This window comes from Scatophagus argus, chromosome 1 (assembly GCF_020382885.2).
Source record: "Scatophagus argus isolate fScaArg1 chromosome 1, fScaArg1.pri, whole genome shotgun sequence".
Lineage (NCBI taxonomy): Eukaryota > Metazoa > Chordata > Actinopteri > Scatophagidae > Scatophagus > Scatophagus argus.
Genome location: NC_058493.1, coordinates 26,286,860 through 26,300,458, shown reverse-complemented (window position 1 = coordinate 26,300,458; position 13,599 = coordinate 26,286,860). Strand labels below are relative to the sequence as shown.

The 13,599-nt window shown below is 42.4% G+C and overlaps 1 protein-coding gene across 1 annotated transcript in view; it reads left to right on the top strand.

Moving 5' to 3' along the window:
• LOC124062298 (protein kinase C-binding protein NELL1-like) overlaps positions 1 to 13,599 on the top strand; it is a 208,585-nt gene that overhangs the window by 85,077 nt on the left and 109,909 nt on the right. Inside the window, exons 11-13 of the mRNA XM_046394963.1 lie at positions 106 to 179; positions 1,925 to 2,024; positions 4,868 to 4,996. Coding sequence (XP_046250919.1) covers positions 106 to 179; positions 1,925 to 2,024; positions 4,868 to 4,996 — 303 coding nt within the window. The remainder of the gene's footprint in view (positions 1 to 105; positions 180 to 1,924; positions 2,025 to 4,867; positions 4,997 to 13,599) is intronic.

The following is a 13,599-nucleotide window of genomic DNA, read 5'->3' as shown; positions in this document are numbered from 1 at the left end:
GGCATTTTTTGATACAGTAAAAACACTTCTATTTCTGATACTTTGTAGCTGCCGTACTTAATGCAGTGTTGCTGAAGCAGATTTGTTCCATTTTTCTCCACACAGCAAAATGTACGTACCTGGGCCAGACCTTTTCTGAAGGCCAACGCTTTTTATCCAGGAGCTGCAGGGAATGCAAGGTAAAACTCATCCTCATGTTGTACATTCTTTTATGCAGCATTATGCCTTTACTCTGAAACAAGATCACCACGCAGTGCTTCTCCTTTAGCATAAATGTATAATGATTGCGTGTGGTGGACTGCTCAGTGTGTTATTCAATTAGCCAGCAGGCCTTATTAGTTTCCCTCCCTCCCCCCAATCTGTTCAAACTGCCTTTTTTCTTCTCCCTAATAGCGAGATTGCCAGGTAATTAGAATAATGTATGAACACAGCAACACAAAGGCCTGATTTGAGTTGGAGCGTCATCACTGCGTGGATTCTAATTAAAATCATTATTCCAGTTCAGCATAGAACAGAGGTGAGCCTTTTTCAGTGAGAAGTCGTTTATCATTAAAGACAATATTTTAAGGAGAAAATTAGCGTCTTATGCATGTAATTGCTTCCAAAGAGGCACACAGTGGATTCCTGGACTCATAATTAGCCCTCAGACACCTTGAAACATCATTACAGTGTTTGTAGGCTTTGTTTCAAGCAATTACAGCCTTCCTTTAGTCGTGGATGTGAATGGTGGTAAATGACCAATTTGTGGACAAACTGTTTTTAGAAGGGGCCTGGAAATGTTGTATTTTGAGGCTTAAAGGGGCCCCTAGTGTCAGTGCTTTGTTCCATGACAGTCCATTTATCTAAGCTATATTTTTCAGCATGTGCGTTTAAGTAAAATTTGAGGTTTGTTCATGGGGGTTCTGCTTGTTAGATTTAGAAGAATGTTTCCTGTGGGGGTTACCCTCCCTGTAGTGGGAAAGTGAATATATGCATTGACATATGGGGAGGGAGACAGGGGGCCACACTAGGATATTTCTTGATTATGTGCAAAATTAAACAAGTTATTGTGACCCACAGACCACAAACCATCAGTGGACCAGATCTGTGGTCAGCGGTGTGTCACCTCTGTGGATCAGTAACATTCAGCAAAACAAACTAACTTGTCATGGGTCAGCTGCCTTCAACTGACGAACAGATTAATGTCTTTCAGTTAATCTAGAATCTTGAAAATGGTGTAACTGTGCTTTGCTCACAGTGTAAACCGACAGACTGTACTATTAAACGATGACCTGAAGAAACAGTTGATCTTCTTCCTGGAAAAGTTTGACATTGAAAGAATTGATGAAGAAGAAATCTCAGGTATTTGAATCGATGCTTCAGACCTTGAGAGGCAGTGTAGGGGCCACCAGAGCTCTGACATGCCAGTCAGGCTGCTGCTGCTGCTGCTGTTTGTTTTGAAGGCCCAGGGGAAGACAATACCGACTTCTCTTTACCTTGTGAATGTGAACAGCATGAACAGTCTTACGTTCCACCTTCTCTGTTGTCATGGCAGCTTCGTTCCATCAGAATTATCTTAAAATATCCCTTTTTAAACATCTTTTTAAGTGTCAGTGTGGTTTCATTTCAAAAGCAGTGTCACTCTCACCTTCCGTGATTCTCAATGATAAGGTTCAGACTTGGAAAATGTAGCTCTACATGCAGGCCCTTGTGCAAGGTCAGAGAACTTCGAAAACATTATGAAACCTAACAAAAACAAAAGCAAAAAAGAACAAGATTACATTTGGCTTTATTTGTAGGGTTGTAAAACATGAAGGTTTGACATTTCAAACATTTTCTGAATGACGTAAAGACATACAGATAATCATTGACTGCTTTATCTTGAGTCAACAATGTGCCAGCTTTCAGAGTAATGTAATGTTTGGCCTCTGTCCTGTCCTTCCAGAATGGCTTGATGGTGAAAGTCTCAGAAACTTGTCCAGAGCTCAACTGCACCGTCACTGAACAGATATTACCGGATGGCAGATGCTGCAATGTTTGCAGAGGTATGTCTTCCCTCTCCACTGCACGCTTCTCAGTTTCGTGATTCACTCTTTCTTTGGACTTGCATGCACCAATCCCCGGCCACTGTGAGAAGTAAACACAGCCAGCCTGCTGGATGCTGATTCAGGTTGCATCGCTGCAATAACTCCATTTCTCTCCCTGTCCACCTGGTATGAATGCTTCTTGGCTGGGATGCCTGTCACAGCAGATTGGTCTGTCTGCTATGGAGCACCTGCTATGCCAATTTGCCTGTACCCCGCTGCTTTGGCAGAGCAGTACTACAGGGTAAATAGCCACCAGTAATTCAGTAAATACATTGAATAAACAAACAGTGGGAGGCTGACGGCTATAGAGCCATAATGAAAGAAACCCGGGACAGGTTCTGAGAGAAGGAAATTGCGCTCTCGCTTAGGTGAGATAAGCAGCATGCCTTGTGTATTCAGAGGAGATGAAGATGAACAGAAGGTAAAAGAGAGGGCAAGGGAAAGATAGAGAAAAGGGAAAGAGGAAAGGAAGACACGAGAGGAAAGGTTAAGACTGTAAGGATGATGACAGCGAGGAGAGTAGAGAAGGAAATATTACATTTTAGACCTGCTATGTTGAAAAGGAAAGAAAGGACGAGGAGAAAGGGAAGGCAGAGAACACAATAAAAGGAAGATGAAAAAGAAAGGGAGGATAAGAGTGAGACTTTAGAAAGTGAGAGAAAAGTCGTGGTTGAGGATGGCGGGCAGGAGGGAAAGATGAGAATAAAGGAAGAAAAAGGTGAGGAAGACTTGCTTGTGAAAAGAGAAGAAAGGAAAGAAGAGAGAGAGGAAAGAACTGTAGGCGAGAGGAGAGCTAATACAGTAGAGCTAACGATTAGAGTCACAGCTCCTCGTTCTTTCTCTCTGTCACATACCCACACCCACGGCTGCTGAAACTCAGAGCCGGTCATTATTTTCAAACCTTCTCCGGTCTCCTTCCGCACTGTGTGATTCACTACTTTGCCACCACTCTGAAATTTACTCGAGTCCTCAGAGCCACACTGGCTTTGTTATGTTGGTAATTACACAATTGTCACAGAGTTCATTCTCTTCTGTTATACTAAAAAAAAAAACTAAGAAAATTCTACAGCACGGGACCAAGTGAAAAAAATCCAGCAAATCACACACACGACTGCAGTGGGTTTTTCTCCTTGCGGTGGTGTTCATGGTTGGAGCGAAACTGTCTCCTGACCATCAGCACACTCATTGACATGCTCACATGTTTTTGTAATTCCTTGTGAAGTCAGTCCTTTTGCGTGGACAGACTGTTCTGTGGGGTCCTGTGGTAGATGGTGGAAGGAGTGAGAGGAGGAATAATGCGGACACAGCTCTTTTCTCAGTAATGGCTCCCCGGGCTCCCTGCCTCTCTGGGCTTTTATGTGCAAGCCAGCCTGTCTTTCATTACAGGACATGATGGGCTACATCAGCTACTTACCGAGCAGGGTCCATCACGTCCCTGTCGGTCTGACTGTTTCTTCATCTACCTGTCATGTCACATTGCTGACCACATGCAACATCTCAGACTGGTTTGGTTCAAGTTTGACCAAAGATTGGCACAGCAGTACAAAGGCAGTGCAGGGTTGAGGTTCCAGTCCACCACCACAAGCAACCAGGGTTTTAATCCCAGTAGCTGAACCAATAGACACGACTGGTGATTTTCACAGATGGGAAGTCAGAGAGGGATCCTGATTCCTACTCTGTGGACTTCTGTAGAAGAAAAGCCTTACCCGTGCCTCAAGACCGTGAGAGTGCTTGGATTTACTGAGCAATAAAGAGGCCCTTAAAATGCTTAGATTTAGCTCACTGGAGTCTGAGTTTGAGTGTCAGTTCTCAAAATTCGCTGATGATACTTTTGATACCACCCAAGACATCCAGTGGTCATTTTCTCGTAATCCCAGATTCATAATATGTAAAGTTACCAAATTTTACAAACTGGAAGACTTTAAAAAAAATAAAAAATTTCTTTTTGTGTAAAAAAAAAAAAAAAAAAAAAAAAAGCTTCAAAAATTATGTTTTTCTGTCCACGTCTATATGTTTTCTAAAATATAGCATTTGAAACAAGTACTTGAAACTTGAAACAATATATTGGCTAAAGTCTCTGGCCATTACTGAATATTTTGTTCCTGATCAAAATATAACAAGGAAAAAAAGGTTACTTGATTTGTTGAGTGTAGAAAGGATTTGCCCCAATCTGCACCTTAGTAGTACATTAATATTTAATTGCATATTTTCTTTTTTTGTTCTCATATTTTGGTCAGTGTTAACATAGCAAAGTTTAATTATGATGGAAGAGGCTTTTTTCCTGCTGCCGTCTAGTTGTAAACCAATAAAATGTTCGTATCAGACTGTGCTGGGTTGGACTGATGTGTTGGAACATCTACTTGAAATATTGCCTTCAATATGGAAATATTTTGCCCTTGCAAATTGCTTGAAAAGGCCCTAAAATGTGGCGAGTGGAAACCCTGTTATAGGCTGGATGGATGACATCACCTGAGATCTTCTTACATGAGCAGAATGTTGTGTTTATGTGTGCGTTCACACGCGCTGCTTTCTATTGTTTGTGTGTGTGTATGCTTTTGTAAAAGCCCAAACTTTTATTATTCTACCAGGTTTACTGCATCATAAACTATATACATCTGGCTTCTTGTCAGTACTGTGGGCGACAGGAACAAGGTTGCTCTTTTGAGTATTTGTCTGCTTTTATCTTTGTGTGCACTTTTGTGTGCATCTGTGTGTGCATCTGTACACAATTTTTCACTGCCTTGAGTGAACAAATTTTAAGACCAAAGTATATCAAGGCTTCTTTTGTCCCTCTCTTTCAGGTTATGACTTCTGTGCAGAGGGACTCATTTGCGGAGAAAACTCTGAGTGTAAAAACCGGAATACTAAAGCAGAGTGTGAATGCAAGAGCGGCTATGCGTCCATCCATGGGGATTCTACTTACTGTGAAGGTAGGACTGTACCCAGCTCAGGCTGAGCCGGGGCTAATGTGACTGACTCATAATACGCATTAGCTTGAGGTGTTGAAAGCAGTATGGGTGGCAGCATGTCCGCATTTAAGTCATCGTTCTCTTTTTGCAGCGTGTTTATGCAGGCCGTGGGCCACAGCCTGAGATTTGTAATGAGCTGATGTTAACCAGCTGAGGGTTTGACAGGATGACGACAGGCCGTGAAGGAACCAGGGATTGTTCTGCAAGAGCACTTTGGTCGGTTGTGAACAGGGACCTGAGCCTTCATTATGGCTGTTTTTAAGATCTGTGAACCAATGACATGTTGAGTCCTCTGTTATACGAACGTTTTTCCAGTGCTTATGGTCGGTAAGGGTTAAGAGTAAAGTTTGCTTTAGGAAACTTGAACAGATTCACTGAAGGGCCGTTGAACCTGTGACTTAACGACCTTTGGTTAATAATAATTTACATTACGTTTCTGAGCTTTACTGTGATGAGATTGGTCAGGATCAAACTCTAGTTCCTGTTTCTGTGAAAGCTAGATGCACTTATTGTAAGTTGCTTTAGACAAACGTGTCAGATAAAGTAATCTTCTTTGAGGACTTTGAGGTCTATGCTGTGTTACTGGAAAATAAAACCCAGAAAGTGAGCATGGACACTGTCAAACAATGGTATGAAATCAGCAATTTCTTACTTTAAAAATGTGTATATTTGGGGCATCTCTAATGGAAAAATTGAAGGTGTTTTGCATCCACCTAACATGTAGCGATTATTGTCTACAGCGATGAATTGGCTTTTTTTAAGCAGGTTACCCCCAAAATGAGCTGAGTCAGTTCTTAAACTCATGGCCTGCTTTTAGAAAATGGAAACTCAACAGGATTTGTGTTCAGTGGGTTGGCAGGTTATTGTGAAACTTGTTTGCATTTTTTCATTTATATATTTAATTTTATTTGTTTATTTATTTTTTGCTTAAGTTAATCTTTTGGCTAAGATTCAAACTTCACTTGCACCTGAAAAGCTGCTGTCATAAGTAGGAACTGAATCTGGGTCTGAGTACATGAGTGCCATCCCACATTGCACCACTTTTTCACAGCACTTGTTCAATTTTAAATCAGAGTACCTATTGTTTCCAGAAGTGTCTGCTGCACTTTTCCTGAAAAACGTAATATCTGAGTCATCGCTAGGAGTGTCAGGGTTCTTCCAGTACGATGATTGCTGGACTTGGCTGAGTGAAAGCCCCAGTCTGTGGGCGCTGGAGGCCCAGAGTGCTTGTGATGGAGATAATGGCTTTATTTGATTAAGAGGCTTGGGAGCGGCAGTCGGCGGATTGAAGGATTTGCTCGACGCTCGGTGCAGTTGTCTTTGGGTCGGAGCCACACAGCCGACAGAATTCACTAAACACCCTGAGAGCTTGGTAGCCACAAGCCCTCCAGTCTGTCTGCCTCTGTTTGATCTGCATGGTAAAGAGGTTTACCCAGAGCTCCACTCCAATCCATGACAGTCCCACACCATATGAGTGAGGGCTGGGAAACGCTGATTGTTAGATCAGCTATGTAAATCATGAAGCCTTGGCTGTGTCAGCTCCGGCAGAATAATCTGTGTTTAGGGGTTGCTCCCTAAAGGCAGCTCAAACTTCTACTGTAAATGGATTAGCTGGAATCCTGCTGTAAAGTATGATGATATTTGACATGACTTCACACTCACCTCCGACTTAAATTGGCTTACACTGCAGATTGGTAGTCACATATTTTTTATTTTTTTATTTTTTTTTCCAGCTCCATTTGTGTTATGAACAAAGCCCGGCAGTCTGATGGGATGTCACTGATAACCTAATAACAAATTAATTTCTCTTCTTGAATTTTATAAACAGTAAGTAGTAGATTGTATCCCCTAAGCTGTCATTAAATGTGACCATTATATTCTCATAAATGTTTTAATGAGCCACTGAATGATGGAAGGTAAGTTTATTTACTTTATCAGAGGCCAGCTTGAGCCTTCTGTACTGCATTCAGTCACTGTGCGGTGCCATAGTTGTCCTCTCCCTCTCTTTATTCTAAATACCTGATTATTCTCAATGTGATATTTGGCTGATGTGATTGATGGCAGTGAGATGACAGGGTGGAATTTCTCATGAAATATCTTTTCTGGTGCTATAAGTCAGCGAAGCTGCAGCTTATTGTGTGTGCCTGCTGCTGAATGTATTACACAGGCATGATTTCTACACCCAGCAAGAGAATGTGGTGAATGTGTTAATATTTAGAGCCATCTGCCTGACCTCAGGGAAACAGAAATGTGCCTGCATACGCAGAATATGCACATGTGAAAATACAAATGTAGACACACACTAATGATGGCCCCTGACTTCCAGTGAAGGGAAATCTACTAAGACATTTTGAACAATGCTATGCCTCCAACCTTGTGGCAGGGAGAAAGCAGTGGTTTCTATTGGTTGGTCTTGTCAACGCTCAGCAGTTCAACGGCTCTAACAGGATGTCCTGCACTGCTGACCTGCGGCCGACCCCGCCTCAGCAACAGGCGTGTTAGGCAATGCTTTTAGTTGCAATGGCACCACCTGAAATAATGTATACACACACATATACTGTATGTATTATGTTTGTGTGTATATGTGCACATACAGTGTGTGAAATAATGTTGCAATAAAAAATAAATTGTGCTCCACTTTCACACCCTGGTATTTGCTGTATCCACCCTATTGGTATCTCTGCCTCATCTATTAGAATGTGGTGAAACAGACCCATCGGTACCTTGAGATCACAGATGTTATCTGTAAAATCAGATAAGCCCTGTGAGACAGGAATACTGTGAACACTGCCTCGCCAGTGTTAAATCACTAATTAGCATTGATAAAAAGCACTGACTACATCTCATCTGGGTTGCGTTCTCTTTCCAGCTCGGTGTGTCATGCCACCTGTTGCTGCTCCACCTTTTTTCATGTTTGTGCCAATGGCCAGATCATAGGTTTATTAGCCTCATCAGCTCTTGTTTGTGCTGTCGGTGATATTCTTAAGAGTCCCAGCAGATCTACTGCATCTTCCCTCAGCCCCAGTGGACACAAAAATTAACGCTGTTGTTTTGCTTATGGCTTCTTAATCATAACTTAACTAAAATGTCCTGTATTGCAGAGGTACAATGGGTTGAGCCCCTTCAATAAAGCTCTAAATAAAGAGAGTGTCAGTTCTGCTGATGCTGAGAACAGTTGCATCAGCTAAGGACAAACAGCATACGTAATTTGTTGTTTCCTAGCTGAGTCCTCCCAAATGTGTGGTTGTTACTGTGCTGTATATCTTTTTACCATCTTGGTGGGTGAAATCCCAGCAGGAGTCTAATGTTGAGCCAAAGTGCACCTAGATAGTGCATATCTTTGTTTCACTGCATATGTTCTCAGCTTTATGTGAACCTTTCCCCCTCAATATGCTCAAATGATCTCCCACTCTGCAGGAAGCTTTTTTTTTTTTTTTTACAGCCTCTCGAATGCCTCCTCCGTGCACTTCCTTTTTCCTCCATGTTTCAAATTAAAGGCTCCATCACCACAGCGCGTCCTTGGAAATGTTTATGGGTGAGCACATTAGGGAAAAGTCAGAGCAGTTAGTAAGATGCTCGGCGTTGAGTCAAGCATTTTCACATATGCAGAGTTGAAGCTTATTTCCATAGAAATGGTCTCAGGAGGATGTTGGGGAGAATTCTCTCTCGCTGTTAAGAACCCTCATGGGTCACCCGACTCACATCAGTGGCAGCATTAGCTCCCGTTGTGCCCTGTAACTCTTCAGAACCTCCTATGCAACTCAAACACTGACTCTCAACCTTGTTTTACACGTAAAGGTGGATTTATTTCACCATGTCTCAAGCTGTGTGTTTTGTTTGCAGTTTAATTGGACCTAATTAACATGTATTTCATCAAATGTGTGTTATGACTCCCTCTCTTCACATTGCTGTCAGTCATTGGGTATAGCTGTATTTTTCTGCAGTTTCATTTGGCCCATAGACCACAGTTTTCTTCCCGCAATGGATAATAAGATTAGAGCCCAGTGTGAGGCCGCCCCATGAAACCTAATGGGGCTATTTCTGTTCATTCAGCTCGCTTTAATTTAGCTCCGGTGCAGCTGAACTTCCTGAGTTCAGGCACTGACTCTGATGTGTCCCCATAGCTAACAGGCTTTGGGGAGGCCCTTTGTGACGTCCCTGATGGTCTCTTGCTGACATAGCAGATTCCAGCTCTTTTTTTCTCGGTGCTTTCTGTGTTTCTCTGGCTTTCACCACTCTCTGATAATGTGCCATGACACTGGTGCTAATAGCATCACAGTCACTGCAGCTGGAGGTGCTTGAACAAACTTCAGACATCTTGGCTGACGTGTTGTCATATCCTGAGAGATTGTATGTGGTGCGAGAGGCAATCAAGTGCTCATGCAGACCATTTCATGCATCATGGTGAACTTAACAGAATGGAAAAAGTCATTACAATTTCACAAATGAAAGCAGCTAAAAAAAAAAGCAAAGTTTGGCACAGAACCGAAATGAATTGATGTTATTCCGTTCATACACTTTATCAATAAAAAGCTAAATGAAATACACAGCAATCCTATTTCTTACAAGCAAGACTGATTCTGAGATTTCGGTACCATACAGGCGAATAGACATTAGCCCTCTGGAGTTATTATCCGTTTTTGACTACTTTTGATTTACCTTACCTAAAATGGTTTACCTTGCCTTGCCTATAAATTGTAAATCTCAAAAATTATGTACAAAATTAGCAAACAACAAGTTATTTACAATTATTTACCTTAAAATGCAGGAAATGCCTCAGGTGTTTTTTTTTGTACAGCTATTTACAACACAATCAGATGTCACAATAAAATGCACACACAAATTATTTATAAACCTTATAACTTAATTATGTTACTTCTAAAACTAGCACCAAACACGCAAATGTGACAACAATGTTCCGGAAAAAGCAAAGCGTATATTGTTCATCATAAGTCGGATTTTACTTGACATATTACAAAATTCAAAAACTTGGATATAGTTTGAAGTCCTCATTTTTAACACAAATTGAAACAGACACTCAGTGAGGCTGCGTCTTGCAGCTACGTCATCTTATTGCAAAATGCGATAAAGACGCGCTGGGGGTACTCAAGAGATACTCAAAAGCACTTAAAACTTCAACAGAAAAACAAGTCCAACAGAAGCACATATTTCCAGACTGCAGTCATGGTCACTTTTGATGTACAGACCTCACTTTTAACTGAGGTAATTTCCTCAGTAATAAGTTGGTCAAGTGAAAAATAAGGAGGTTGAGCATTCATTTGTTCATTTTGTGAGAACCTCGGTCCAAATTCCATTCACCTCCATTATACCGGGATGGTGGCAAACATCTCAGATGGAAATCTGAAAACCTCGGCAACCGAAGACTGAAACTGAAAACGAGGGCTGATATCACCAGGAGAAAGAGCAAAAGGAGAGATACCCCTTTGTTTTGGTTGTGTTTTTGGTTATCCTGAACTCCCTCCCGGAGGCTTTGGTTGCTCAATCCGTAAATGCCTCCCATATCATTCGTCCTCAAGTCCTGATCCCTGCTTGCTTAGATGTCCACGGCTGATAATGTTGTATCCATATCCCTTACACCTGGGAGGATTTAGGAAGTCATTTGTGGAGGATTTCAGCCATCTTCTCTCCATGTTGCCGAGGACGATAGAGGTGCTGTTATCATATGCTTGCAGATGAGCTGAGATGAGCTGAGCATTTGGCTTCTGGATAGTACTGACCGACACTGACTGGCATATGGACAACAGACACACAGACAGACAGACAGATAGACAGACAGAGAGATTTAAGGTGTGTGCAGCTACAAACAGACAGAAATACAGACAGATCCCTGTGAGTGCAAACTTGCAGGCTTCATATCCACAGAGGCTGGAAGTGAGCTAATCAAGGGCAGCGCCTGCCTGCAGAGCTTCCACAGTAGAACTGAAGGTGTGTGTGTGTGTGTGGGTCCAAGTGTGTTTGCGTGTGGTGTGCGTAGCTGTCCTGGGTTTTCAGATAAGCTCAGGAAAACATGATGTGTCTCCACCCGCAGCGCAGCACCTGCCCTTACGCTCCAGCTAATCCGCTAAAACTAACAGCTTCTGCTTACTTTTCCCTGCTGTGTCTGGTCACACATAACGACACCAGGAGCCAGAGAAGCATGGAAAATGCTCACCTAAAATGTGATGAAAAGGTTTTACTCATTCTACATCACAGACCAGTTCATTATCAAGTCATTACTATTATTGTTCTTAATGCATCGGCGATGGGAGCTAACGTGATGTGCGCCGAGAGGCGTAATGCAGACGAAATTGACTTATTGATTGGGAGCAGTTTAGATATCCTCATTTGTCCTTATTCAGCTTGTGATGATGGGAGCAGCAGAGTGCGTCTGTCTTTTGTGGCTTTGGCGAGCACCGCTAGCTGAATTGGCTCTCTCAGTGGCATTAAAGAGTAATTGGTTGTGTTTGTACTTCTGCGAATCAATCAGGTTCTCTGTGGGAACTCTGCCTCTGCCGTGTTAAAACAAGGATGTAATGACAGGGAACGAATGAGCAACAGCGTCTGCTCCCCCTCAGACCTGAATGTCGGGGGTCGAGATGAGGTTATCAGGGTGGGGGGTTGGGGGGAGGGTTAGGATAAAGACAGGCAAGCAGTAAGTGAGGTAGATAAAGACAACAAGGTAAAAAAACAGCAGTGCAAGCCTCTGCCAGCAACCTGCTGTAAGCTGCCCTTTGCAAAAGTTTTGTTGGTACCATGTTTGTTTTCCCAGATAAAATATGTTTGGCAATCAACTAGAAAGTTGTAGACATTCATACCAGCACCAACAGTAAATGTGCCGCAAGACAGGATATCTGTAGTTAAAGAAGTGATAAAACCCTATGTCTTTTGCCTTGAGGACATTCTGGGACAGTCAGTCTGTCTTGTACATAAAAAAATCCAATCAGGTCAAGTCGAGTGAAAACCATATCCATTGTTTATAGAAAGCCAAAAAACTATCAAACAGAGTGAACTGGCAACTTTTTAGTATTATGAAGACCTCAGTAACTTAACTTAATTTCACTGACTCACAGAATGTGAATAAGCTTGTTAAATGACAAGTTTTACAAAAATAGTTTCTGTCATGGTGCACAGTGGTGATATATTTTAAACCAAGGATGAACTGAACATCACAGGTACATAGTACATATAGAATTACATTTACTATTTAGAGCTGGATCACCACCAGCATCTCACCAGCTCATCCACAGGTCGAGAGGTATTTATCTGCTATATACAAGCCAAATTTAGCCAGAAGGTCAATGTTTCGATCTTCCAACCGGCAGGGTAAATCTGAGTGGGCAAAGTGAAATAGCAGCGCTTTCTCCTCCCTCATTATCACTGCTGAAGAGCCCTTGAGCAAAGCTTTTAACTTCCAACTGCGGTGTGAATGTCAGCATGAGGGACTTGTTCAGAGAAGAGAGCGCCGTTCCCAGCAAAATGACACAGGTTAACTGCTGGGATGAACATCAGTAAAAATAAGTTAACCAATATGGATATCAAACAAACTGCCAGATTAGCCAAGGTTATTTGGAAGAAAAACAGAAAATTGCTTGTCACAGTTTACAGACCAACCGTCTATATAGCAATGCCACAGTTTGTGCAATTGAGCTGGGGAGTACAATGTTGAAACAACTGAAACAATGATCTAAGCTACACAAATAAGCCATTGAAATGAACTGCATTTTAAATAAAGGTTGAAAGAAACCATTTGGCCTGCCAGCAAACAAGCGGACAGATGGGCAGAGGTGAAAATAACAATAAAACCCTCTTTTCACCGCATAGACAGAGACAATGAAAGTGTAGTGAAAGACAGTGTTGGAAAGTACAAGCAGGACTGTTAGCCAAACTCTGTCCATGGTGCTGAAAGTCCGAGAGCGTGAGGAGAGCGTGAGGAGAGCTTCTCTGTGAGCGGTGGGTGGATTGACTCGGCCTTCTGTGGAACACTAACAGAGGACTGCTGGAGTCACAGTGGGTGAACACTCTGGTAAAAGGTCAGCGAAAGACCTGTACTGAATCATAGTCACTTCACTGAGTGACAGTGTAGAGTGTGTGTGTGTGTGTTGTGTATTGCTTCTCCTCTCCCTCCCTCCCTGTCCCACTTCTCAAACTCTGTTCTGGGTGGCATCCATCTCTGCCATCTGCACTACACCGACTGCATGTGTTCCAACACAGCCAACGCTACCCTTGGCATCACGCCGTTCCCTCGCCTCCCATTCCTCATATGGTTCTTTATCCCTGCTTATTCCCATTCAATTTTCTGACCATTTCTGAGCTGTAGGGGATTGGGATGGTAATCCTCGAGCCAGAGGGCTTGCTGGCTTGTTGCTCTGCATAGTCTGTGGGCTAAAGTGTTCAAATTTCCACTGGAATCCAGCCTGAAAAACTTGCTCCAAGTAGCCTAATGGGAGTGGATGCAGATTACCTAAAAGCCTATTTTATTTCACTGGATCCGGCCTGGATTGGTGTTTTGCCCCATGTGTTAAAGACAATTTGCTATTCTCTATTCTCTTATTAGCTAGATTTGT